The sequence below is a fragment of the Sitodiplosis mosellana genome, unplaced genomic scaffold (genome assembly GCF_009176505.1).
Source record: "Sitodiplosis mosellana isolate CC-2019 unplaced genomic scaffold, AAFC_SMos_1.0 Smas_scaffold_3, whole genome shotgun sequence".
Classification (NCBI taxonomy): Eukaryota; Metazoa; Arthropoda; class Insecta; order Diptera; family Cecidomyiidae; genus Sitodiplosis; species Sitodiplosis mosellana.
Genome location: NW_022595246.1, coordinates 1,264,709 through 1,291,860, shown reverse-complemented (window position 1 = coordinate 1,291,860; position 27,152 = coordinate 1,264,709). Strand labels below are relative to the sequence as shown.

The following is a 27,152-nucleotide window of genomic DNA, read 5'->3' as shown; positions in this document are numbered from 1 at the left end:
AGTGTTTTGATTGCATTTTTGACTCTATTGAAATGCTATTGTGTGAGTTGGGTGAATTTGACGAATAACTTTTGTGTGTGTGTGTGGTAATAAGGGAATTTTTCATTGATTTCTTTAGTGTCTGTGTGTGTCAAGATCACGAATTAAATTATTATTTGAAGAAATATTTTGATTTTTCTTTTCGTATTAAGTGATGCATTTGAAAATGCCATTAGTAAGTAGATTTGCCGCATGGAGTGCAGACTGCAGAATCTCATGAACCACAGAAGAATTTCTTTTTGTTATCGATTTCAATAAATAACTTTCTCATATTATTTTAAATAATTTCTTTTTGTTCTTCAAACAAATATATTCAAATCCTATTTAAATCTAGTACAATAATCTCATTCCCAAAAATTGTGGTTTAGATTCTTAGATTTCTTGTTCTTCTTTATAATTTTTATTTTGTCACATTTGATAAATTTTGTTCAGGTTCAGATGATTTTATCCCATTTTGCTAAAAAGGGTAAAATAAGGAAGAAAAAAAAAGAAAAAGATTTCGCTAGTCGCTTAAAAACTATATCATCAGGAGATAGAAATATGAAACGTAAATCGATTTAAAACGAATCATCTTACGGGAAAGACGCACAACATTTACTTGTTTTGGGTTTTGTTTTGTTTAATGTTTAGATTTAAATGCAAATAGTTGTATTTTGTTAATTTTCTGTCTCAATATTTAAATATACATAACACATAAAAACCTTTAAAAACGTAACGATTTTCTCTAACAGACACTCAATATTCATTTTTCTTTGATTCGATTTGTTTTTCTGCCATTTAACACAATGAGTACATTTGTTTTGGTTTTCTTTTTCGATTTGTTTGTAGGTTGGAACAATCGATAATCTTTTTCTTTTCTTTTTGCTACATTCATTTCGTAACATGTCACAATTTCACCGATTCGCTAAAAATTGTAATTGAATACCAATAAAATTGAGCATCGAAATACTATGGGTTTGTTGAATTGAATGGATTTTTAGAACAACTAGATATTTTTTTTGTTGCTTGTTGTTGTTGTTGTGGTTAATTTCTTTTATCTTGGTTCAAGTGTTAAATTGTTTCAATATAAAGAGTTCCAAACGAGTGAATCCTTAGAAAATATTTCAAATGAAAATCTCTGAATTGTGTGTTTAAAGCTATTAGAAAACAAATATTTTCATTTATATATTTTTTGTGTTCCTGTTATTTTTTTATCATTTAGGGCCATTTTTGTCGTCTCATTTTATTGGTAATACCACTCTTTTCCTCCTCTGTTTTCCACTATATTTTGGCACAATTTCCGTTGACGATTATTACATATATATATAAATGACATTCTCCAAATATACTTTTGTTTATACTGTTTCATTTCGTGTAGCTACCAAAGGTTATCTTTGGGAATCGAATAATAATTTGATTTGACCTTTGAAAATAATATTTGATTCAGAGGCCATTCTTTCTTTTTTTTTCTCATTGTTCTCCACATGAGATTGCGTTTTAATTTCGTGTTTCGCGATAGGTGTATGAACAAAAGAAATTTTACACAAAACGAGTATGTGTGTAAGTCGCGGGTATGACTCTACGGGTGCATCATTGATTTTGATTTAAAATGTGTCGTTTTCATTAGTAAAGGTCGATTTAAAAACAAATGAATCGGAATTGGTTAGAAAATCACAGTATTGGTTTACATTTAGTTCTCTTTTTTTTGGCACATAATGCTTTTGTGCTCGCACTTGGAATAAATGAATGTAAGAATCTCAAAGCCAAAACGCACACACACACGATTGAAATTTCGTGCATGAATACGAAAAAATTGCACTAACTTAATTTTGATTACCGTCGTCATAATTTACTACAATTCTTCTTTTTTTGATTAATCGTTTTTTTTTCTCTTCATTTCGTGATTCTTCTATAAAACCAAAAGTAAAATCCAATGGCATATATTAAATGAAATGAGACTTAGTTTGGATATATAGGTTGATCGCGATAGGGAGTTTACTGCTCGTCACTGAGTTCCGAATCGCCGCCGCCCATGAATGTGGTTGGTGGCGGTACGACGGTTTCATTTAAATCGAAAAATTCCGAATTTTCCGCATCGGATCCGCAATCGGGGATATTCTGTAGAGTTTCATACTCAATATTCGATAAACGTGTATCGTAATCTCTACGCACCATCGTTTTTGTCATTGTCGACGACAATTGACAACTACTTTCTTCGCTTGAATAGTAAATGTTATCCGAAATGCTTGACTGTGTTTCGGATTTTGGTTCGTCGTGTTGTGAATAGTTTTGTGTTCGAATGCTTGTTTTGGGCGGTGTATCGCATTCATATCCCGACCCAGCATTCATTGAATCTTCGCGTTTAACGGGTCGTTTTTTCTGTCGTGCTGGTTTTTCGGGCGGTTGTGAGCCACTTGATTGACTGAGCACCGGTTTCGGTGCGATTGATGGTTTGGCAGCTACTTGTGGTTTATAAAGTGGATTTGTGATGTGACTCAAGCGATCATATTTGGGAAAGCCCATTTCGTCGACGAGATCATGTGACATATCAAGACTTTCGAATTTCGACGTTGATGGATACGGTGCCGAGTGCCTTGACTCAATATCCGTATACTCATCATAGTAATCATCATCCACTTCTTCGTAGTATTCATGCGAATAGGTTTGTTCTTTGGACAAGTCGGAACTTTCGGCTGAACTTTCCTGTTCAATGACCGGCGATGTTGGTGTTTTAATTCGTTTAACATTGGCGATTTGTCGCTTTTTGCGCATGCCTCTCGTACGCAATTTGGGATCTTGTTGTCGGAAATCGACCGAACTATCGGTTTCATTGCCTGAAGATGGGCTCTTAAAGCGTGTCATCGATGTTCTACGTGGTGGTTTTTGAATGACTTGAATCGGAGGCGATTCAGAGCTCAAACTACTCGACAGATACGGTGAACATTTGACTAATTTTTCAGGCCGTGTAGGCATCGGAGACGAATTTTCCGTGCTTGTCTCACCGCTCAACTGCGATGTAACGGTGGTGGTGGACGAGCTTTGGCCACCTTCTTCTTCGATAGTTTGCGAGCATTCCGCTTGAATCGGGGGAAGGGAAAGCATGTGCTCATGGAATGAATTATTTTGGCGAACCTTCAACGATGTTTTGTATTCACGAATTTGACTCTTCGACAAAGTTTTATCATCGTAACTGTGATGTTTAATTAGCGGTTTATCAAATGGGCTCATTCGATCTTGTGTTTCGTCCACTTCACCCTTCACTTCAATTTCTTCGATCGAATCGAGAGTTGTAGGTGCTCTCGAAGTTTTCGGCTGTGGGAACTCTTGACTTTGATACCGTTCCGTTAACTTTTCGTCGTGTCCGTACAATTTTTCGATGAATTGTTCACTTTCTGACACGATGTCCTGGCTTTGATAGCGTTTCGACATGAGTTCAAGCGACCGCCGTTTACCGGCAACGCTCGGAAGCGGAGACGATTCTTCAAACGTTCCGATGAATTGTGGTTTCTTCTCTTGCATGTCAACAATTCGCGGTGGTATTTTAACGGGGCGTTCGGTCGATTTCGGTGGAGATTTTTTACCTTCATCCTCTTTTGGTGGCGACGAAAGATGCTGTTTCAATTGCACATAATCGATGCCACCGACCGATTTCAACGGTAGGGATCGAATTGAGTCGCCGTTGCTTTTGAGCGTGCTGGAATTACTGTCGCTAGTCGAAGCCATTTTCGTTGAATCAAGTTGTGAGATTGTGGCAACAAGCGTTTTACTACTGCTCGTCGACCATTCAGTGATGCTCTGAGCAATTTCGGTTAAGGTCATTGTAGTATCATCACTTTTCGGTGTGCCCGAAATGGATTCGGTCAATTTATCAGTGTCTGAACTAGAGAAGAATTGTTCATACTTGATTGGATCATTACCATTGCTACCACCACTGATGCCTCTTTTCAATTTACTGCTTGAAAAACTGCCGACACTCTTCTCATCCAGGCTCTCGGTGGATTTGTTGAGCGAACTCATGCTCGATTTGGTGTGATTAGATTTCGATTCACTTTTGATGCCACCCGAGTGATTTGAAACGGCTGAAAGACTATCGGAACCTGATAAGTTGGCATATTGACGCACGGTATTGGTGCCGGTGCTCCATTCGGAAATGCTCAAACCGATTGAAGTGTCTTCGGAATGTGAGCTGTGTGTGCATTTAATGGGTTTACCCATGCGAACCGTTCCATCCAAATCGGTACCAAACGAACTGGTCTCCTCTTCCGAATGACTTGAATGGCTACATTTTTTGTTTGAGCTACTGCTGCTCTTTGTCAGCGTTTGGTCAACGGTTGTTGTATCAAGATTGCTACTGCGACGTCGAACGGTAATGTCATCGCGATCGAAAGTACTTGACAGAATATCGTCGTTTGAAGTGTCCGAGTTGTTTGAACTACGCGAAATTTTGCGATTGAAATACTCGGCGAATTTGACGTCATCGGGAGAAGCAATCGGTTGAACAGTGCCTGGACTGAATACGTCATCGACAACGAATGGTTCGTCATCAAAGCCCAACACTTCGCTTTGTGGTGGAGACGAACGCGTCGGTTGCGAAACAATGACTTTATTAGTATCTGGCTGATCTTTAATCAAACCCACATTGTGTTTGTGACCTTTGCAACATGTATTTGCTGGTCGTAAGCATGAAGCACTGCTCAAACAACTCTTCGGTTCATAGGGATCAACAAAGCATTTGCTTTCTTCTGCCGGAGGTGGCGGGGATTTTGGTAAATAAGAAGTGCTTTCGACCGGTGACATGGGCAATTTTTTCTGCCCAATAATTGGGCTAATGATTGGAGTTTCGATTGTTTTATCAGTTTGTGAAGTGTCTTTGGAAATGTCAGCCAATTGGCTGCTAACATCATCCTCATTTTCGCTTTCGTTTTGATGTGCCGTAGTTGGTGTTACGGATGTATCTGTGAACGAGTCAACCATTACTTGTGCCGCAATTTCGGGTACGTCAACGAAAAATGTCGACACCTCTTCAACAATTGGTGTTTCTAATTCGGCACTGTCGGGTGGCGATGGCCAATTTTCAGAATCATGCGATTGAATTGAAGTCGACCGTTGCCAACAGAAAGTTTTTGGCAAAATGCGTTGTTGAATCGGTTGATCTACCGTTCGAATGTGGGTTTCAATGGATAGCTCCTGCTGTAATGGTACACTATCGTCATAGGGAATGTCAGGGAGTGGAAAATCTTCGGAATCTTGACTGCCTGCATTTGACAGACAGTCTAGCGTGCGTTTATCGGTTTGATTAGGAAAATTTGAATGGATCAAGCCTCTCTTCGAAGCGCATGCACGTGCAGCACCTTCTTCAACATTTGTTATGCAGAAGCGGCCTGTTTTCACACCGGCCGCTTCATCCATGCCATAAATGTCGGCCAGGCGTTCACTGAGCTGTGAATCGCATGGAATTTCCGGCATTTCAGCCGATGTACGCCGATCGCCGTCCGAAATATAAGCGAAATTGGTGATACTACGCGAATCAGAACTGATACTTGCTTGATGATCACTCGAAATGATCGAACATTCCTCGTGAATGCTTTCGGCGTCATTTTGACTTAATTCACCGCTGCGTATCTCTTCTTCACAACTTGATTTCTCCGAAGCCGTGCTTCGTTCCGAAATGCGCGACAATGTTCGGCTCAGCGTAAAATTCGAATTATATGGAATCGCATCGTTTGGACTGACATAATTCGGTCCGGGATCAGTGATTTCATCTTGTATGCTTGAATCACTTTCTTTTTGTTCATCCAAATTACGTTTATCGTTGCTACTGCTCCGGCCATCGTCTTCCATTGCAATCCAATCGTCCAAACTGGAACTGCCTGAACTTTCAACATTGAACCCTTTAAAAGTCGATTGTTGCTCTTTTTGCTGCAAAAGACCACGTCGTTGAGCAGCTCCCACTGAGCCGCTGCTACTTTCAGTTTCAAATGAACTCTTCGATTCAACGCTCAACGAACCTTTTGACTCGGCGCTCGATTTCGATTCCTGCGAACTACGTTGGTCACTATCACTGCCTTTTGGCTGTGGACTGGGCGACTTCGCTTTCTTTGAACTTTCACCTTTCTCGTCGAGACGATGCATTTTCTTATGCACCGAGGCAATTTCTTGTTCTGGTGCCATTTTTTTCGATTTCTTCTTTTTGCCATGCGAATCGGAACTACCACTCGAATCGCTGCGTGCGAGTAACTTTGAAATGCGTTCTTCAATCGCATCTTGTTCGCAACTCGAGCCCAAATCAATGGGGCTTTGCTTCTCAAGAGTGGGCGTTTTACCATGGATCTCGTCTTTTGCATCAAATTCCTCTTGTTTCAGTTTCAAAAGCATGTGTTCACGTAACTCCGAGCATTTCGTTTCGTCCGATGCATCGATTGGCTGTGAAATGCCAAGTGGCCGAGAAATCGAACAACTCACACTCGATTCATCGTCCAATGACGCTCGATTTATTTGTAAATTATTTGCCGATGCATCTCTCGGCTTAATCTCTTTGTCCATGGACGATGTGTCAGAGCTACGCGAACGATCGGTACTCTGTTTGGAAAAGCTTCGTTTGTCTGAGACCAATGTAACATCTGGTTGCATTTGTTTTGACATAACATTTTCAGGCGTTGGCGTTACGTTGCCCGATTCATTTGCTTGCATGAGCTCATCATTGTTTACCTCTTCCAGTGTGCTTTGTTTAACAGTTGCAATGTTCGTGGGTGTATTATCGGAGATATCAGTGCCAATGAACTCTTCGCATTCAATAGTTACCCACGATGAACCAGACTCATCACTTTTGCTGCGTTCATAGCTCAATTTCGATTGAATGCGAACCGGTGGAATTGGATGCTCATCCCCAGCTACCTCAGCATAGTCTGGTTCTTCTTCGATCGATGGCTCTTCGCATTCAATGGTTGGAATACGATGTTGCCACTGTGGCACGACCGCATCATCTTCCAAACCTTCGTCTGGTTTTATTTCACTCACCCAAGTCAACGACTCTTCCTCACTGTTTGCATGCTCCAATTTCTCTACGACCATTTGCGTTTCTTTATTGGTTTTATCTTCCGATGGCAACGATTGCCGTTTCAATAATTCTAATTTTCGTCTTTCGGTTATCACCGCTTGCATATCCATTTCTTCGATCGGAATTGGCTCTGGTCTTACTGGCGGTTTAGTAACAGTTTTCTTCGGTGGAAGTGTCAGTTTTTTCTCCGTAGCTGGCGTTGATGTGACTGAATCGATCAAGTCAAATGTACGATCGAGGCTTCTAGTTTTAATTTCAATATCGAGGAATTGAGGCGGTGGATGAGCCATTTTACCCTTTTCCAAAGACAGCGATTTTTCGTCAATTCGTTTGTGAACGACTGTTCCTTCGATCTTCTGCTTGGCAAGTGCTTTTTCTTTATCCTTATCTTCGGCGTTATCTGAGCGATCCGATTCATCCATTGATTTATTACGATCTTCGAAGCTACGGTTTGCCTTTTCGATTTTCTCTTGGCTTCGATTTTCATCAAAACTTCGACTAAATTTTACCAACGAACAATCGAGCTTCTTCGGTGATTTTGTGATTAGCACATGATCTTTGGCCTTACTCCGAATTTCAGTGTCAATGATAATGTTATCACCGTCAGTCGTTACGGAGATTTTGTCTTCAGGTGGCTGGGGAAATGCCGGCAGAATGGTTTTGTCGGGGCTCAAAAGTGTGGGTATCGTTTGTTTTACAGCCGATTCATACAGTTTTTGTTGACGCTCTTTGCGTTTGGCTGCATCCAATTCGGACTCTTCTTGCGAACGACTCTTCTCTTTGCTCAATCGCCGTGGTGTCAAATCTTTATCGAATGATCGAGGCCTTTCTTTTGAATCGCTTCGTTTCGAATCATCTTTTAATTTGCGTGGATCTTGTGGAAGAAGCAATTTTTCCTTAGATTTTTTGGAAACATGCTTTTTCAATCCACCACGACCAGTGCTATCGATACTACTGGCTCGACTCACACCCGGCGATGTACGGTTCGAACTATTACCCGAACTGTACGGCGATTGATCGAATTTATACCGTGGAATATCCAGAATCAAATGATCACCACTGCGAAGTTTCATTTTGGATTTTTTCTTTTCTTTGATTTTAACACCTTGCAATGTGATCTTTTCAATGAAACGCAAACTGTTCAACAATTCCTGTTCCTCTGTGTCAATGATCACATCATTTTTGGTTACAATTTTCTTCGAGTTCACACCAATTTTCGATGTTACAGTGTTGCGTTTTGGAGTTAATGGTTTTTCTTCCAAAATTTCACCCTCTTCATCGACTGTGTCGTCTTTCGTGGAGAATGCATTCATCGGTGGCAATTTATTCAGTGAAATAATCGGTGTGTCAAGACTCTTGGCACGACGACCGGCCGTTGGTGAATCTTGTGTGGCAATTTGGCGTTGCAACGAAGCAAATGCCGATCCTTCGGACAAATTCAAACGAGCATGTGCAAATAATATCGGTGCATGTCCTTTGGATCGCACCACAATCGATGAATCAATGAACTCTTCGATTAATTTGGTGCGTGATTTCTTTGTCTTGGTTTCGCGCACTTCTTTCGATGTGATCAGAGTGTATTCAACATCCGATGTGACTTTTGTCTCTTGGCATGTTTCGTAGGCATCATCATCGGTTCTGAGAAATTCACAACTTTCCAAAATTGGTGACGGTATCGTCTCGGTGAAATGATAGCCTTGACTGGTGATTTCATCCAAATTTTTGGGCTGTGGCATTGCATCGTCCTCAGAGCTTGGGATTGATATTGATCGCTCGGAAATGCGACGCAATTCCTTTTGACTCACATAAGCGGGATCTTTTGGATGCGCATGATAACGACTTTCCAGCTCAGCTAATCGTCTGGTTTGCGGTGGCGAACCTTCTACCTCGGTCGAACTCATGGTTTGACCACGGCCCCAAGCAGCCGACATTATTTTACTGTGTTCAATTTTCAGAATCGGTTCAATTTCCCTTCGTGATTGTGGCGGAGAAAACTCCAAACGTGATGGAACCGCTTCAGCCGAACCAAACACTTCATCCGAATCAATACTTTCATCATCGGATGAAAATGAGGTGATTCGAATTTTATTTTTTCTCGGTCCAGTGCGAGATGGACCTTTGCCCTTTGAAACACGAGATTTTATTATACGTTTTATGGTCGTCATTTGGTTGATTTCCTTCTTCACGCCAATCAATTTAATATCGGAAGCATCATTCTTTTGCGTATCGATTTTCATTTTGGAAACAGCACCGCCAGAGCCGCGCATTCGTTGCAAACTGTCTGTTTTTGAGCTGGTGTCACTTTCGATTTGGCTCAATTTATGATTGAGCGTTTCCATCATTTTCGGATCCATTCGCTTCGTGATATCACGACTCTTCGGGCTCATTGGAGCCACCGTTGGCGATAGATTTTTGTCGATTTCCAAAGTGACAGGATCAACAGCCGAAAGGTCAATATTTTGTGTGAACAAAAAGCCTGAACTCTTATCGGTTTTTGCTAAATTGTCAAGCAAATCGGGCAAAATATCGGAGCTAGGCTTTAATTCGCCGCCCGATTTCTTATCCCCATCTCCCTTTTTATCTTTGTTTTTCGGTGATTTCGGGGATTTCGGTGACTTTGGTGATTTAGGAGATTTAACTTTTTGCTTTGGCGATGGCGCTGTGCCATTCATTACCTGCCTCTTATGCAAAATGTACGGAATGTCATCTTTTAAAAGTGGCAAATGCTTTTGCTCATAATTTTTGAGGAAATTTTTCGTAAAATCCGTGTGATGCACTTCATAGTTTTGATTGTTCGGATTGTACATCCCTTTGAAATTGGCTTTGCACACAACGGGCGGTGCGCTCGGAATTTGCTTATAAAAGTATTCTTCGTCACTTGTATCGGCTGGTGTTAAATCAATGGATTTCTGATGCATGAGTACGTGTCGACGTGAGTTTGACATTAGGCGTGACCGATTTGCCAATGAATTTGGGTCACTTTTGGTGCGTTCAACCGTGGCATGTGGATGATAAAGTGAAGTGCTTGTCTTTGCAATGTTACTATCAACACGTGGATTATATTCTTCAAAGTGTGTCTTGGCTATCAATTCTTCTAGGCGATTACTTTTAGTGCTACATATCAAATGTGGTGATTCGATAACTTGTTTATCAAACTGTGACATCAGTTCGGGCGTTAACGGGTATTCGGGACTTTTCTTCGATTTTTCCGTGTAAATTGCTGTGGCCGGTGTAACACCGGGTGTCATCGGTGGTGGTGGTGATTCCACACTTCCGGTCAACGATTGAATTTTATCTTTGTCAAAGCTAAAAATATTATCAGCCGAACTGCGTCGATACTCTTCACTCAATTCCTTCGACAACTTTTGCTGATGCTCGGCGATAATCAGTGAAATTGGTTTGTCGTTTGCGCTTTTCGATGCGCTGGTCGGTGTATTGGCGTACGATGCATTCGTGCGTGCATTTGGATCAGTCTCAACATTTTGTAAACTAATTGAATGAACATGAGACGTTGGTGTTGATGCACTTGTGGTTGCACATCGTTTGCCATTTACATTATATTGGCACTTATTGCTACTGGGAAATGTCGATGAATAGGTGACTTCGTTGTCGTAATACGAATGCTTGGACGATGCAAGTTCTTTGAGTAAATTTTCATGCGACATATGTTGGATTTCATCGTGTAACTCTTCATCGACCGCAATATAATATTCACTTTTCGATTCAACACTCGAAGTGCGTTCGCTGCTCATGTGTCGATTTGTAAACTGTTGAATCTTTTTGCTGGTCGTTTTGGGCATTTCGTAATTTTTTGAACTGACCATGCCACACGTTAAATCAATTATATTACCATCGTCGAGTGATTCTTTTGAATCTTGACTGGATGCACGTGACGATGAATTAAAACCACCCGAACCCGAACCAATCAACGACGTCTTACTCTTCGATGTGGTTTCACGTGATTTTTTGCTATCAGTATGATAAACACTATCTCTGGATTTTTTACTCGAATCACTACTCTTCAACGAATGCTTGTTATAATCTTCGTTTTCGTCATCGTAATAATAATCGATTTTGGAGTCTTGACTAGACGCTCGCATCGCCTCTTTGATTTGCTTATAAAAATTACCATCCGATTTGACACACATTTTTTCACGTGGCAAATAGCGCGCGTCCTCAAGCAAAAAGAATTCATTATCGTTCATTAAATCGGCGGCACTTTTTGATTTCTCATCGACAAAAACATGCGTGCGATATTTGCTTGGCGCATACGAGCCACTGTAATGCGATTGAGCATAATGCTGGAACAGTGCATAGGCGCCGTCTTGTTGAATTTGATTGGCCACATCCGAACCAATGCTTTCGTCGTCGGTCGGAATATAGTTGCCCGAATCAAGTGAACAAGAGCGTTGATGATAGAAATTCAACGGTTTTTTCATGGATTGCGATTTTTTGTAGGCTAAAGCCGTTTCACATTGATACGAATGACGTTTCTGGGCATTGTATACCATTTCATTGTACAAACGTTCGTCTTCATCATCAATATCGGATTTTTCCAACAATTCATAACTGTCATGCGACAGTTCATCATCAGAATGCTGTATCTGACAGTCACTGTTGCGTCGATGAGTTTGATCCAAAGCATTGTATGTGGTGCCTGGATAGCTTGACGAATATACCTTGGAAAATGAATTAAAATCTTCTTTGTCAATCGATTGTTTTTTCGGCGTGTATGTAGTGTGACGCGAGTCATCGTATCGAGTAATCGGCGAGTCGATGCGATTAAAAGCCAAAAATTCACGGTCAAAACTGTCTGGTTGACCGGTGTTAATGGCAACATTACGCGTTCCCTTGTATTCAACCACATCGTAAAGGTCTTTGCAAGAGCTACTGCGAAGCCAAGTGTCTTTGTCCACTAGTCGATCGTCGACCAGCTCATTTTCGTTATCATTATCATCACGCTCATCGCTGTACTGAAAGTGTCTGGGCAACGTGGTCGATTGGCCACCGTTCGATTTATACTGTACCGACGAATAAATATTCGATTGTGAAAGTTCATATTCCAGTTTTTCCGACGAGTTCTTCTTCAGTGACGAATAGCTTGGATTACTTTCCAAAGTGCCCGTCGTCGTCACCACCACCACTTTACCATTATTTTGATTATTTAAATTATTCAACGAACGATGATGCTTAGTTGCATATTGGTGGCTGTCATACGATTCAATCGAATTGATTGCGGATAGATCGTAGTTTCGTGTGATTTTATTACTACCGTCACCCATTAGACCGGCACTACTGTGACGAGCATACAATGGTGGTGCTGGCATTGGATCGCGACAAGGAATCGTATCGTTTGGATAAGCCGTTGCGGCTGCCACCGCCGACGAATAGATACGATGGTCTGGGTAATTTTGATAGTTTCGATTTGATTTATCAATATATTCGTTGCTATATTGTTGCCGTGTGTCGTCGTTGTTTATCGTATGTTGCATATTTTCGCGCGATTTCATTTTGGCCGTGCGATCAATGGTCGCATACAGATCGGCCATAACGGTTGCATTATTAGTGTTATTGTTCGGATTTAATTGGTTATAATTACAATTACTATAATTGCTAATGGTGGTTTGATTGAGTTTAGTATTGCTACCACGATTTCGGTACAAATCATTGATGTCTTGATAGATTATGTTATCGGGACCGCTACTGATGTCCTGATCCGATTGCGTTTCTTCAGTGCTCACGGACTTAGACATCAAAAACGTATTGCTATAATGGATTTGTTTGCAAGCATTGCTGGTGGTGTGGGCGTCGTTGATTTGTGGCCAATGTGAGATTTGCGGCTGAACCATGGTATGATCCGTAGTATGGATGTCCACCGAAGCGGTTGTTGTTTGCGACGATTGTGTTGTTAGCGAATTCTCCGCCGCATGCCGCTGCTGGGTATAAATGTGCTTCCGATCCAATTGATCGGAGGGCACAGCAGTTGCACTGTGCACCGGATGGCTGATACCCGAATCCGTTCCGACAGCTTGGCTCATATGCGGAGGCGAGGTGAATTTGCGGTTGGGATGAGGCAAGGTGTCGCGCGACACCACATGAGCAAAACGGTGCCGGTTCGGATCTTCACGACGACACCGAACGAAGTTGAATGTTGATGATGCAAAATGAGTTTTGGAGACGGAATGTAAAATAGTTTTGAAAATGAGTTTTGATATTTTGAGTCTCTTTTTTTTTTCTTTCTTGCAACGGTATATCAACTCAAAAACCAAACAAACCAGAAAACACAAGTTACCCAAAAAAAGAAAGACATTAATATCGTTGCCCACACAACTTAAACAGAACAAGTCATTGCATAAACAGATTAAACCGAAGCAAATCATAAAAATGGTTTGGCTGTTGCCCGAACAATAAATCATATGGTCACTCGAAATGTAGAAATCATAATTTGAACTCAAATGTCAAAATGTCAACAAAAACGAAGAAGATTAATTGAACGAAATGATATGGTTAAATGAAATGATTAAATGAAATGAATGAGGCAAGGTTGAAAGAGATGATGAAAATTGACATGAATGCTTACCTTCGGAACGTCCATGAGCCGGATCGATTTCTCGCATATTGTTGTTGCTGGTTTGCTTGCGCGAATTCCATGTGGTTGCCGGAGATGCAGAGTGACTCGAATCCATGTGTTCCGTTGTTGCTGCAGAAGTCTTCGTCGGATAAATCTCCACCTGGGCTGCTGTGACCTACATGTCAAAAATTAGCAAATTTAATTATGTGGTTGCATCAATTCATTGTTTCAATCATAGAAAATTGCATTGATATTTTCTATCGAATGGAGGCACTCACTTGAGACCGCGTGTGTTCGGTATGACTGTCGAGTTGGTGACTCGGTGTACTCACTTGCCTCTTCGTCTGAGAAGGCGTCATCGAATTTTTGTTCGGATTGCGATAGTCCCATTCCGCTATTCATATGAAACAAACAAAAACACATCGAATATATTAATCACACACAAACAATCAATTTGCCAATGGTTTTTTTTCACTTCTGTTATTTTTAGCTACGAAACAATAATATCAAACAATATTTCGCTAAAATAATGGAAATGAAAAACCCTCGGGGAATGGAAATCAGGAGAAAATGAAAAAAGAACAAAACTAAATGAAATTAAATGTTGAAAGAAAAAAACAAAAACAAAAAATGTTGAAATAAAAATGTACAAACCAGTCTCAATCGGGAGCAAAGGATGTGCTGAAATGCTGGAATTCACATTGCACGAATTGTGCGACAGACTTCGACTACTAGCTTGAAGTGGTCCCTGTCGGAATGATTGAGACCTGCCCAAACGACACAACATTTTAATTTTTCCACAGTTGAACACACATATCAAATTCGAAAAATACAATCAAATCAATTTTTAAACTGCCTCATCATCTTAATTGTCATTGTACTTTCTTCAATTGATTTTCTTCAGTTTTCTCGGCCGAATTCCAAATCAGCCACAAACTTTGAGAAAATTGCAAATTCTATTGTGCATTTGTTAATTGGTTACGTTAAAACACGGAGATGTTATCAAGCTTTAAAAAGAAACAAATTATTCGTTCTTGTTTCGTTTGTTTGTTTTTTTTTCGTTCGATTTAGTTTTAGATGAAAGAATGACATTGAAAGAAAGGAAAAATAGATGTAGAGAGAAAAACACAGGAGTAGAAAAAAATGAAACGATAAAATTCATGGAGATTAAAATGAAATGTGGCTTTAAAATTGAGTCACATTCATAGATTTGGTTGCACATGAATTGGATAGATTGTGCAATTTTAAGATGAATGCGAGGGATGCGAATGAGGCGCAGTGCTTCAGAAATGTTATTTACAAAGTGTAGGACGAATTTGAAAACTAAAAACTCAATTGAATCAGATAGATGAAAGCACACCATTAGAAGCGTTCATATTCGTGTTGTTCGAAGTTTGAAATGGCTATGTTCAAACGGTATATATGACGGCAACAGAGCAAAGTGTAAGACTAATTTCCATTGCGTGAGGTAAATCACTCAAGTAAGTTCAAGCAAAACTTCAATTGAGTTAAATGCAAGCAAATAAAATTATCTCAATTTAACGTCTGCTGTCGTCATATTTTCTTCATTTTTCGAATTTGTCGCTTATTCTAAGCGATTCTTTTGTTGTTTTCTCTTGTCAAAAATGTGAGAGAAACATTCGAAAATTCAATGAATAAAAGCATGAGCACACACACACACAGAATGTTCTGTTTGTTAATAAAAACAACTATCATGGCAATTAAATGTGTTGTTGTTGCTAAATGAAACTATATGTTTGACATGCGATCGAAAAGTCCAATTGAATTGGAAAAATGGCTAAACTAAAACAATTAGTAAATCATGTTTTTTTTTTGTTCTTCTTTTTTTTGGTATCGATCCAGTGGAGAAACAATAACAATTGACTGTGCTCTTGATCTTGAGATGAAATATGACTATGCATGAAAACATCCGTAAATCTAATATCATGAACATTTTTTGTTTAACATATAAATGACACGTAGAAATCGAATGGAAAAAAAAACCGAAATAAAAATAGTGAAAGTTAAAACGAAACGAAATTGTATAGGAAAATTGAAGCAGCAAAACAAACGGAGAAATTAAACTCAGAACCGAGGAACCAATATTTGAACGGAAAATTAAAAAAAAACGATTGTCAAAGAATCTTTAGAAAAATGCAAATAGACATCGATTAACAAAAAAACTAAACAAATCGAAATGAAATGCGAACTCGTGCAAAATGTAGCTCGTCATTTCTGAACAAAAAAAATCCAATGCAATTGGATACTCACCTTTGAAATGCTTGTCGCTTGACATAATTTTCACGCACGAATTCCACAATTTGTTTTTGGGTTTTTCCACTGTATCTGTTCATTTTGACATGGAACGAATGAAGTCACAGAGAAATTGCATGAAATAATTTTCCAAATCATAAAAATGAAAACATGTCTCTTTTCATCTCTTACCGAAATGAGCTGCCACGCGATAAGACTCGTGCTTTTCGCCGGGGTGTTGATTGAACCGTTGTGCAACGAAAGAAACCATGATTTTCTACACATTTTTTCCAGAAATTTTTACATTCGTTTCGCGTTTCGAAGAAAAACTCCACCGTGTCCTTGTAATAGCCCTGAAATGCAGAACATGGATGTCAGTTAAATGCGAAATTGCCTCAATGGCGGTTGAATTTTGGTGGTTAAGTTAATACATAATCTATGCAGCATAACGCTATAAATAGAATGAACAAAAAGTAACGAGCGAATGACGTACATAGCCTTCGGGATGTAGTTTAACGAGAAAACGTTTTCGTTTGAATGAAATCTTTCGTATTTTTGCCCAAGAGAATGTGTTGATTCGTGTGATGCCTTGAAATACCGCAATCCCCATATGGGCTACGGCCAAATTGAGCGGAACACCCTCAATGTCTTTGGCTGGATGCATTCTCATGCCATACAATTCGCAACGTCGTGCTGTTTCCAGCAAATTTAAATCCGCTTCAGCTGGCGTTTGTCCTCTGCAAAAAAAAACCGAAAATAAATGTGATAAATGAATTCCATCAATCGAAATGAATTTCTGCTTTCGACCCATTTACTTACACGTGTTTTTTGTGATTTTCCATAATTCTTCGTTGCATCGCGGCATCTTGATGTGGCACAAAACGATACGATGACAAATACGTGTGATCGGGATAGTCTTCAGCCACATAATCGCCACATGATGCTATGTGTGTGAGTGAGTGCATAAAAATAGAAATTCCAATGAAAATCCAACTCAGAAGCAGAAAACAATTTAAATGAGAGAGATTAAAAACAAGAGCTCACCTTGAACTATGTAGCTGGCCATTAAGGCAGCCGTATTATCGTTACATTGTAGTGTATTATCAGCTAAGTCTCGTTTGATTTGTAGGCAAAACAAAAATCTGCAACGAACATTCGAAAGAGAAAATAATGCCGTTAGTTTGTTGTTTCAGTTTGAACAAAGTTTTTTCTCCTCATTAAATCAATTTGTACGGTTGGTTTTACATGAAAAAATAAAAGATATTTACCGTGTAAACTCTTCTTCTAGTTGCACCGGATCCGGGGTGTAAAATTTGACACAAAATTTAAGCATAGGTTCGACGAGGGATAGGCCAACTTGTCGATTTATTGGTTTTTCCAGATCTAACCAATACTGTAGAAAGTTGAATACAAAATGAAATTAATTCCATAAAACGACCGAAACATTTCCTCATCATTAAAAGTTTTGGAATAAGTTAATTTACCTTAACATTTGAAGTAGTTTCATTATATTCTAAACCAAAGTAATCGGCTTCGAGTAAATTGATTTGCCTGCAAACTTGTTCGAATAACACTTTGCCCAGTGCTTTGGCCTGGAAATAAGAGTAACGACAGCAACGTGCATTTTGCTTGATTAAATTGCATGAATTTCATATATATGTATGTTGCACCCAATTAAATGAATCAAGTTAAAGGAAGTGGGTGTGTTTAATGACATGGAATGAACATCAATGGCCGTAAAAAAATCAACTGGAGAAATGTGTGTGTTAGAAAGAAAATATTTAAATTACCTGCACTTGAAATAAAGTGATTGAATCATCGAGCATTTGTACGCGAATGGCTATTTTTTTCGATCCACGACCGGTCCCAGACGCTGAACCATCCACACCAGATGGTGTACTGATCGAATGAGTCATCCGATTGCCCGATGCTTGTGATGGTGCCATTTTCGATTTTAATTGCGTGTGTATCGTTGGTATTGAGTGGATCTCTCGTTGATTGGCGAAATGTGTTTGTCTATCGTGAACTATTTAATGTGGCCAAATCGTGTGCCCGAGGTCGAGTTTCGTTAATTTAGAACGAAATGAAAGAAGAAAAAAAAAACAGTCACCGGTTCAATTGAAATGAACCTCAAGATTTCGTCGATGTTGATTGCAACTATTTCGTCGAATTACTACTAGTTCATTCCGATTCTTTGGAGTCATCTGTTCAATGGAAGGCAAAAGACATAAATAAACACACATTAAAAATCAATCTGGTGAACGCAAAGGATATGAGCATCAATTGAGTTAACAGCATCGTTTAAAAGGAAAAACGAAAAGAGAAAAAAAAACAACAAACAAATGGAAATGACTTTAAATTTCTGTTGCTTTGCATCTTTTTTTTAAATGTATTCTTAACTATAAACACATGTCAATGTACGCATATCATGTGGGGGGGAATGCATAACATTAACGATGAAATGCTATAATAATAATTTACACGTGTGTAACACACAAATGCGACGGTTTGTGTGTGCGTGTGATAGACAGAGACACAGAGATTCTGACAGTGCTAATTTGATACGGATATTCGGCTTCTTTTAAGGATAAACTCAACTGAAAAAAAACTGTCGGAATCACATGAATAAATGTTCCAAAAATTGATCGTTCAGCCTCAATTGGCCCATTTGAAAGTCGAAAATAAATTGAACAAAGTTCAGAGTGGTTTTAAGGTTAAACAAATTCCAGTGTTGGCCCAAGACAGTGTGTACGCGCCCAAAAAAGATATATAGTATAAACAGCTTAAACCGTTAAAACATTAAACGATTTGCTTGATAGGCTTTAGTTCTGTGAAAATGTAAATTACGTAAACATTATGCCAGTGAATTTGTTTGAAAAACGCACACTATTTCAATTCGTCTATAGACTCCGGGTCTGTGAGTAAATTAAAAACGGTTCGCGTGTGATGTGCGTGCATCACAGAGAGTGTGTGTGTCAGTGAGCAGTTTAAGTGTGAAGAATCACCGAAGAAAGTCATAACGCGTTCGTGGGTTGGGACTTAGAAGAATTTATGGCATTTCATATTGTTCACTCATTTCTCATTCTTCCTCACTCTTTGTCTGTCTATCTGGCTGGTTGAGGCTGCGCTTGTTTGTTGTTCATTCAATTTTCATCGCGTGAACAATTTGCCTCTCGCGATGACAAAATGCTCCATGATAATCAAGCACGGAACAAAAATGATTTCATTATGAAAACTCGTTTATATTTTTTGTTGTTTTTTGTTGGTATATAAATATGAGTCTGACGGCACAAACAGAGAAATGTGCGGCCCAGCTGGCTCATTCTGTTTAGAGTATATTACGAACAAAATATGAATATATTATATTTTTGGCATACAATATACTATAGATTCCATGCTGACGCATATGTAATACATCTGCACGCGGCATAAAATTGACTGTGGTTTTATGTGCGCTCTCTCACTCTGTCTCTCTCATACACTCTGTGTGTACGTTAACTGCCATTATTATGATTGCGATTAATCGTGCTGTGTGTGTGAGCCTACTGAGCCTACGTTCCAAAAACAAAACACGTAGATCTTTGTGTTTCGCTTGAAACGAAATTTCCGGCATTAATTCAGTTGTGTCGACGATGTCGATGGTTGTCATTTCTCTTTTATTCACTCTTCTAATTGAATTCAATCAAGAAATTGCAAATTCAAATTTGTTCAATCCATCAAAACCAATGAATAATGGTTGCAATTAAAATTTTCAAGATTTTATGATAAAAATCAAACATACATGACATTTGAAGTGTTTCGAGGTCGCACACCTGAAACAAAGAGAGACAATGCTTCAGCAGATACGCGCGTCCGTGCGCTCACTCAATCGTCGACGATTCAAACGATTTTTTCTATAAAAACAAATAGGTTTTTTTTTTTTGTTCAAACGTATCAAAAGCATGCGGTTGAGTGGGTAAACCGGTACTAATACCACTCAATATTGAGCATTGGTAAAAGTTTGTAAAACAAAATCGATAGACAAGTCGAAGTAGATATTTCGGATTTGTCACTTCGCCAAAGACGATCATACTTCCAACGAAGGGAGCGAACGACAATTTCGAAACACTTCTTTATTGAATTATGTGTTGTCATCGTCGTCGTCGTAGTTTTTTTTCGTTTCAGGCGATAAAACAAATTTCCGTTGACTTTGCCGATAAGATAAATTGAAGAAAAGCAGCAAATCTTTACTATAGTAGTAGAGATACACGTAAATTTATGTTTTTTATGATGTCATCTTATTGAGCTGAAACTACACTAAATCGGAATAGCATTCGTTCGTTGTGGATCTGTGCGGTTTTCATACGTTTGTTCAATGCACACGAAGAACGGAGAGAGAGAGAGAGAGGGAGAGAGAAAAAGAGAGTTCACATAAATTGTGCTCGGTGCTGATAGGAAAGCACTCTTGCATTCGGAATAAAATTCAATTTTGACACTTTGGACAAAGTGACGTTATCGGTGTGTCCATATGATTGTGATACTAGACTCGGATTTTCTGGTTGGAAATTTGAATCATTCGTTTGGATGTTCGTAATGATCGACAATCTCGAGATTAAATTGAGTAATGAAATTGAGTTTGCCAGTGGAATGAGGAATTGGCTTTGCATCGACAGGCCAATGCATTTGACTTGACGTGTTATAATTTAACGGCAACTATGAATACAGAATGGCATAAGCCACATATTCAAACCACATCCATATTTAGTTATTTGATGTGTTGTTCATTTCTCATTTGATTTGCCATTTTCGGAACACAAGTGCAACCAAATGCTTCTCTATGTATGTATCGACGGGCTCTAAATCCATATTCGGCTGGTGGATTTATAAGAGTTCAGCGACATTCATGTCATTTTATTTCATAATTCATCACAAACTGGGAAGCTCTTATGAGAAGAAGATAGAATAAAATAAAGAAATGATTTAACTCGTTCGCTTGCCTAGTCATTTAGAGTGTTGTTTCAAATCGATTTTCATCGATTTACAAAATGGTTGAAAGCCGTTCTCAATATTGTTTCATTGGAGTATTGAAATAATACGAAGATAGAATACGAAACGTAATTCAACAAAAACCGGAACTCTTAATCACAATTTTCCGTTGCCGTGTGTCGATTCGGTACACGCAGCCGAATGTCTCATAATACCCAGGTGTGTGACTCTCATTTTGATGGACATGTTTACGTGATAATTTTTTTTTATAGAATTTAATAGATAAATTTTCTTTACGGCCAATTAGGAGAGCTGGTTTATCATTTTTTTTTTATTTTGGTTAAAAATAGCAACACAATTACTCGATTGGTTCATTATCCAGTAGATTGGCTTTTTCTTCATTGAACCGCGCAACACACTCATGTACCGATATATTGTTGTCATTATGCTATTATATATCCAGCCTATTGCATGTGCATGACGCTGTAATTCGAATTAGCATTTTTTAATGGAAAAATTGAAAATAGATACCATTTCTTTCCATGTGAATGAAAAAAAAAACCGTTGTGGAGGACGCGCCTTAAAAGTAAATTCCGCATTACCAATTTCATGATGACGATGAAAATATGCAAATAAAAAATGCCCTTCACAATGAAGTTTTCCACTCGAAAAAAATAAAAGAAAGAAAAGAAAATTGATAGCCTAATCGATGGGATCAATCGATTTGAGAACGCAACCTCTTAACTCTTGCAAATTCAACTCCTTATATTCAAACACTTCAACGTTTTTATTATGACTTTAATCAAACAGGCCTTTAGATGTCGTTATCACGTTGAAATGCCATTAACTATCAGGGCAATTCATTCAAAAATACCAAATGAAATGCCATTAAAATGGATTTTCCATTGAGATCCGCCGCACACATACATACACACACACACACACACACACACTTGAATCGAGTGGCGCAACGACGCTGTGCGGGAGGCAAAAAAGGCGCGCACCGTATACACCGTTCACCGACCAACGATTTGCTTATTGTACCAGATATGTACGCTATGTGATGTGTTATGTGCTGCGAGCTGCTATATGGATCGAGTCGATACACCCGAGAAAAGTGGATGGATGCTCTTTGATGGCTTAACATTATTACCGAGCGCAGCGACCTAATTTCGAAAAGGAATCATTCAGCCTGTGAATGGGTGTGCTGCTGTCATTGCTGCCACCACTGCTTCTGTTGTTGTTTGCTGTGTTTGAGCTCCTCTCCCATTTTTCACATTTTGGCATTCAATCGTATGCACGCATATGTATGGTATATAGACGGCAATCTCAGATAATGGAAATTCATGACGTGAACATTTCTTTGCCCTTCTATTCTAATTTCGACTAGGATGAACTTTTCTCTGATTTTGCCGTCATCAACTGTCAATTATGTGCAAACAAAACAAGTTTTCATGCAATTCGAGGCACAACAAAAGGAAATGTCATCACAAAACAATGGACGGTCATAAAAGATTTTTCCTGTTTGTTTTGCGACGAAAACAATGGAACTTTGTTCGCGGCAACAAAATAAAGGAGCCGGAAAAATGAACTAACATTCGAATCGAATCAAACGACAAATATTTATTTACAGCTCGCAAACTGGGCAAATGAGGTGTAATAAACTGTGAAATTCAACAAAGACCGTGTATATTCAATCGAATTTGTTTATCACATGACGTGGATGATGTGTATGAATAAACAAATATGTAGTCGTTTTGAATGAATGAAAATTCAACGGTGTTTATCAATCGATTGCATACGTTACTCTCTCTCTCTTTCTCCTTCTCTGTCTCTTTCTTTCGCGGTGTGCACGTGAAATTAATCGAAGCGATATAATTTGCACAACTCGAAAATGGTTTAGGTCGAAAGAGAGCGAGTGGTGTTTGTTTCGATACGCAATTGTAAATATATACGCATAACGACATTGAAATGCGTGTGTGCTCCATTTGCAAAAACATAGCCCTTTTGATACAATCGTAGCAATTCAACTGACTCTCTCTCTCTCTCTTTCTCTCTTTCTCTCTTTCTCTCACTCTCTGTCTCTGTGGTAATATGTACAATTTCGACGAGTTGATTTTAAATTCACTTTCCTTCTTGCGCGCACATACACACTGTCGTCATCATCAATGTAGTCGTTGTTGTCTTCGTTGTCGTCGTTCAGCGACCAGGCAAAAACACATACGAGCGCCTCTCCGTCGGAATGTGTATGCGTGGTGCAACGGTATGCGTGTTACACCCTGTTTTTTTTCTTTTTCTCGCACTCTACTTTAATTATCGTCAAAATAATTGCATCTACTTTAATTATCGTATACATAAATTCCCATGATTCGGAATGGAATTCATTGAAAAACTCATTCTGCCAATAGCTCAAAGCAAAAATGCGAGCTACTTGAGCTAATTGAATACACACAGTGAACGCAATTCAATGAAATGAGAACGAGTTCTCTTCACTGCTTTTTTTCATTTCGATTTATCTGTGGGGTAGCACAAGAACAGAAGAAGAACAAAAAACTGAAAGAAACGTCACTTACTCTACCATCTCGCCCTTTTTTTCGCCTTTCTCGATTTTATTCAAACTATTTGCATGAATATTTTTGATCCGATCTGCTGCTCTACCATTGTACTGCATGTATTTCAAATTTTCTGTGAACTTTTTTAACGCTTTTTTTTCGTGTTTCTTTTATAATTTACTTGGTATGATTTTTTTGGCAACAAATAAATTCGGTGCTTTCTTTGATTCTCACAACACAATTCTCACATAAATATATGTATAACAAATTTTTTATATTGAAAAATATCACTCACGCACGAAATAAAATGATTAGAAAATAAAACGAACGAATGCAATAACAAAAAATTGCATATTTTCAATTAATTCGACTCTTCGTTACGATTCCCGTTTACACCCAGTTTTTTTTTCGCTCTCTCGTCTCACATTCAATTGGGTCGATGATAGCATCTACACTTTTGCTCACTGTGTGTATATATATGGATTGGTTCAACTTTTTTTCTTCTTCTTTCCTCATTTGATTTGGTTTGCGTCTTTTTCCAAAATCAAATGCTCAAACCAAACTGAAACATTTAAAACTTGGAATCGTTTTGGTTTTGTAAATTTGGGCGAATTTACATAATGAACACGAAATCGAAATACAATAAATGCAAAGGAATAAAACACAAAAAGAAATGATTTTGTTTTAGCACTCTACTTAATTACATGAAAAACGCAGCGCAATAAATCACACACACCCAACGTCAAACACTGCTTTCGCCATATTGAAACGAAAAAATACAAAATTCATGAACGTATCAACGAAATCGACGCATACACACAGCGTATACACTAATACAAACGCACATAGGATTGTAGCTGCTGCTGCTGCTGGTGGTTTGCCTTATATTCTGGAGCCCAACACATTCATTTCTTTCTCCATGTATTTTTTTCTGGATACGGTTGATACGATGCGATGGAATTCCGTACACAACGTTGAATGGATCGATGTGTGCGTGCCCGTACTCGCTTGCTCTCTCTCTCTCTCTCTCTCTCTCCAACCCAACAAGATAAACGTCGTTTGTCGGCTGGAAAACGCGCGTCAAGTCAACCAAATATCCGTATGTTTGTGTATCGGAATGCTTCTGCAACTAACCAACGCAAACAATTCGACTGAATGAATGTCATGCTGTATTCGAGTGTTTTGACGTTTAAAACCTACGATTGTTATTGAACCAAGCAATGCCATCTATCGTAAGTGAAGGAAATTAATTGGAATTTTGTTTACACTTTGGACCAGAAGAGAATTGGGTTTTTTTTCTTCATTAAACAATCAAAACTATATTTGAATAAAAAAAGAATTGAACAGAGACATTTATTTCGACTCATCACCTTTAGTTTTGTGCGATTGCAAAATAACATCATTTCACTAACACATACGTTTTAAGACAATATTGTGCATCTTGGACTGTTTGTTCAATGTCGCATTGATCACGAGCGTATAATTATCATTTCGTTTTTTTTATCATCTTCATCATCGTCGTCGTTGTGGTCGAGCACAAGGTAATGTTAATTTATCGTGTCAATCGAATGAACTCTCTTAACTAAATCGCAGCTTTCGGAATGCACAATATTTTGTATAAAAACTATTGAGGTCGATATTTAGAGATCTATTTAGCTTTTTTGCTCTTCTCCTTTGCCTTCTTCTCATCGCTGGTTTTGCGAAAACGCAGACAACAGCGCAGCACGATGATAAAGAGTATGAATCCAATGATTGTTATGGCTGGGATGAGGTAAGTATTATCGTTGATTAGATTGTTGATGCCATTCGTTTGGAAGTTCTTGAGATAGGCCACAATTGACGATACCAAGTCATCGCTTTAATTCGACGAGATTGTGTAAATAGAAGAATGAGAATAAAGTGATTAATTCGAGTTTTTGCAAGAGATGATTCAGTTCAAGTGGTGAACAACTTACAATGGAGATGCTGGAGACTTAATCTTTTCCGCTCGTGAGTTTCGATAAAATTCCTGAGCGAATGATACAAATGTCTTCACATCGTATTTTGGAATGTCATAGCGATAGAAATTTCCTTGGCGAATGCTGAAATAAAATGTCATGGTAAATGTCATGTCTCACACTTGGATTAGCTCATTATTCCTCTTCGAAGAAAAACACCAGCATCAACTTACAAAATGAATTCGGGTGCCTTTTGAACATTGAATCGCTTTGCAGTTTTTACACCACGCAGATCTTTTTCGACTCGGGCCACATTGACTCGATTCCGAAGACCTGCACCCACAGCTTCCCACACCGCCGAAAGGCGTTGGCAATCGATGCACTCACGGTTGTAGCTGAAAGATGGTATTTGATATGAATAAATGGAACATTGCACATTTTGTGAATAAATTTTCAATTGCGTACAATAGCACAAGCCAGTCACCGGTTGTGGATCCGGTTGCCGCTTGAGTTAGATGCTCGAATGAGTCATCGGTGAGCTCTTTAACGATTGGCATACGATTTTGATCGAATTTGTGGATAATTTCTTCAGCATTAATGTTGCCTTCGTACAACAACGGGACACCATGACGGAAGAAAATGACTGCTGGCTCCTTTTTTGGATTGTACAAACGTACCAATTGGCTGTCAACTACTTTCACCACTTCAGCGGGGAAAGTCTCTCTGAACTCATCGCGAACCTTGAACAATTCATTCTCGTACTTGTCACAGTCGGCGCAATTCTTTTTCGCTAGAATGGAATATCGATTGAAAAATGCTTGGTCATATAATATAAAATGTACGGCACTTACAAAATAGCACGACCAAAAATTCATTCGCTTTGATTCGCTCAACCAAATCATCATCCGAGATTGTTTCAAAGGTAGTTGCTGCAGTTGTAATCGCAATCACAAAGATTGCAACGAAGAAGATCGATGAAAACCATTTGGACCACATGGTTCAAATTGAGAATTGTTTTTGATTTATCTTAGCGACAAGCGGCTTTTGGCTTGAATGAAGGGAAACGCAATGTATTACGTATTTAATTTGATGTGTCGGCAAGTGACACATTGACAACATTCAACATTGAAACACAAATACACATTCACTCAACGGAACAACACTTGACTTTTGCCTATAAACAATACACATTCGAAGATCTGACATTTCTATAGAAACACTTGGCTATCGATATGGCAACACTTGAATTGAATGAATGAATAACTACTGAAAGATTCGTAAAACTGAACACTTTCGATGAGAGTTTTTAGATACATTTTATTCGAATTTTAATATTACTTCGATATTTTTTAATTGAATAAAAAAGCAGTAAAATACATGGGATCTTTGTTGTTGGAAACTCGAACTTATTATTATTGAATGCTATGGACAATCTGGGTTTCATATTAAAACTTTCCAATAATACAAAACAGGTGTTTGCTATGTACGTTAGTTTAAAAAAAAAACTAGAAATGGCATTGCTTTACCGATTGAAATGAGGATGTTCCTAGGGGCTAGGAACAAGTTGTGTCATTCGTATGTATTCGCATATATTCATGCGTTCATGGCTTTGTTATTGTTGTTGTAAACTCACTGCGCTGCGAATGTCTCGTATACACAATCACAAGAATTCACGAATATTCGTACGAATCCGTCTCAAGCGCTTGTGTTCCTACCCCCTAGAGATGTTCGCGTCATTTCTTGTCAGATTTTGGTGACAAACGGTAGGAAATCTCACTGTTTGGAGTAGGAAATTTTGG

The 27,152-nt window shown here is 38.7% G+C and overlaps 2 protein-coding genes across 5 annotated transcripts; both read right to left on the bottom strand.

Annotated features, from left to right (window-relative positions):
* Nucleotides 1-172: 172 nt before the first annotated feature.
* Nucleotides 173-24,728, bottom strand: LOC129565753 (uncharacterized). Of its 4 annotated transcripts, XM_055440965.1 has the most exons (14): nt 24,617-24,728; nt 24,262-24,545; nt 17,690-18,103; nt 17,384-17,491; nt 17,168-17,292; nt 16,944-17,041; nt 16,719-16,842; nt 16,393-16,636; nt 16,092-16,252; nt 15,918-15,992; nt 14,301-14,413; nt 13,925-14,040; nt 13,656-13,821; nt 173-13,196 (listed from the first exon to the last, which is right to left on the bottom strand). In XM_055440965.1, exons 3-14 carry the CDS (start codon nt 17,843-17,845, stop codon nt 2,014-2,016), a joined length of 12,669 nt encoding a protein of 4,222 aa, XP_055296940.1. In that variant the 5' UTR covers nt 17,846-18,103; nt 24,262-24,545; nt 24,617-24,728; the 3' UTR covers nt 173-2,013. The 4 variants fall into 4 exon arrangements, with proteins under 4 accessions (XP_055296940.1, XP_055296938.1, XP_055296939.1 ...); XM_055440963.1 differs by having other exon boundaries at nt 23,438-24,728; XM_055440964.1 differs by lacking the exon at nt 24,617-24,728 and having other exon boundaries at nt 24,262-24,597.
* Nucleotides 24,729-24,738: 10 nt separating this feature from the next.
* LOC129565755 (thioredoxin domain-containing protein) lies at nt 24,739-26,554 on the bottom strand. Its single transcript, XM_055440967.1, has 5 exons — nt 26,205-26,554; nt 25,819-26,143; nt 25,587-25,748; nt 25,372-25,497; nt 24,739-25,272 (listed from the first exon to the last, which is right to left on the bottom strand). The coding sequence occupies exons 1-5, from the start codon at nt 26,347-26,349 to the stop codon at nt 25,065-25,067; spliced, it is 966 nt and encodes a 321-aa protein (XP_055296942.1). The 5' UTR covers nt 26,350-26,554; the 3' UTR covers nt 24,739-25,064.
* Between the last annotated feature and the right edge of the window lie 598 nt (nt 26,555-27,152).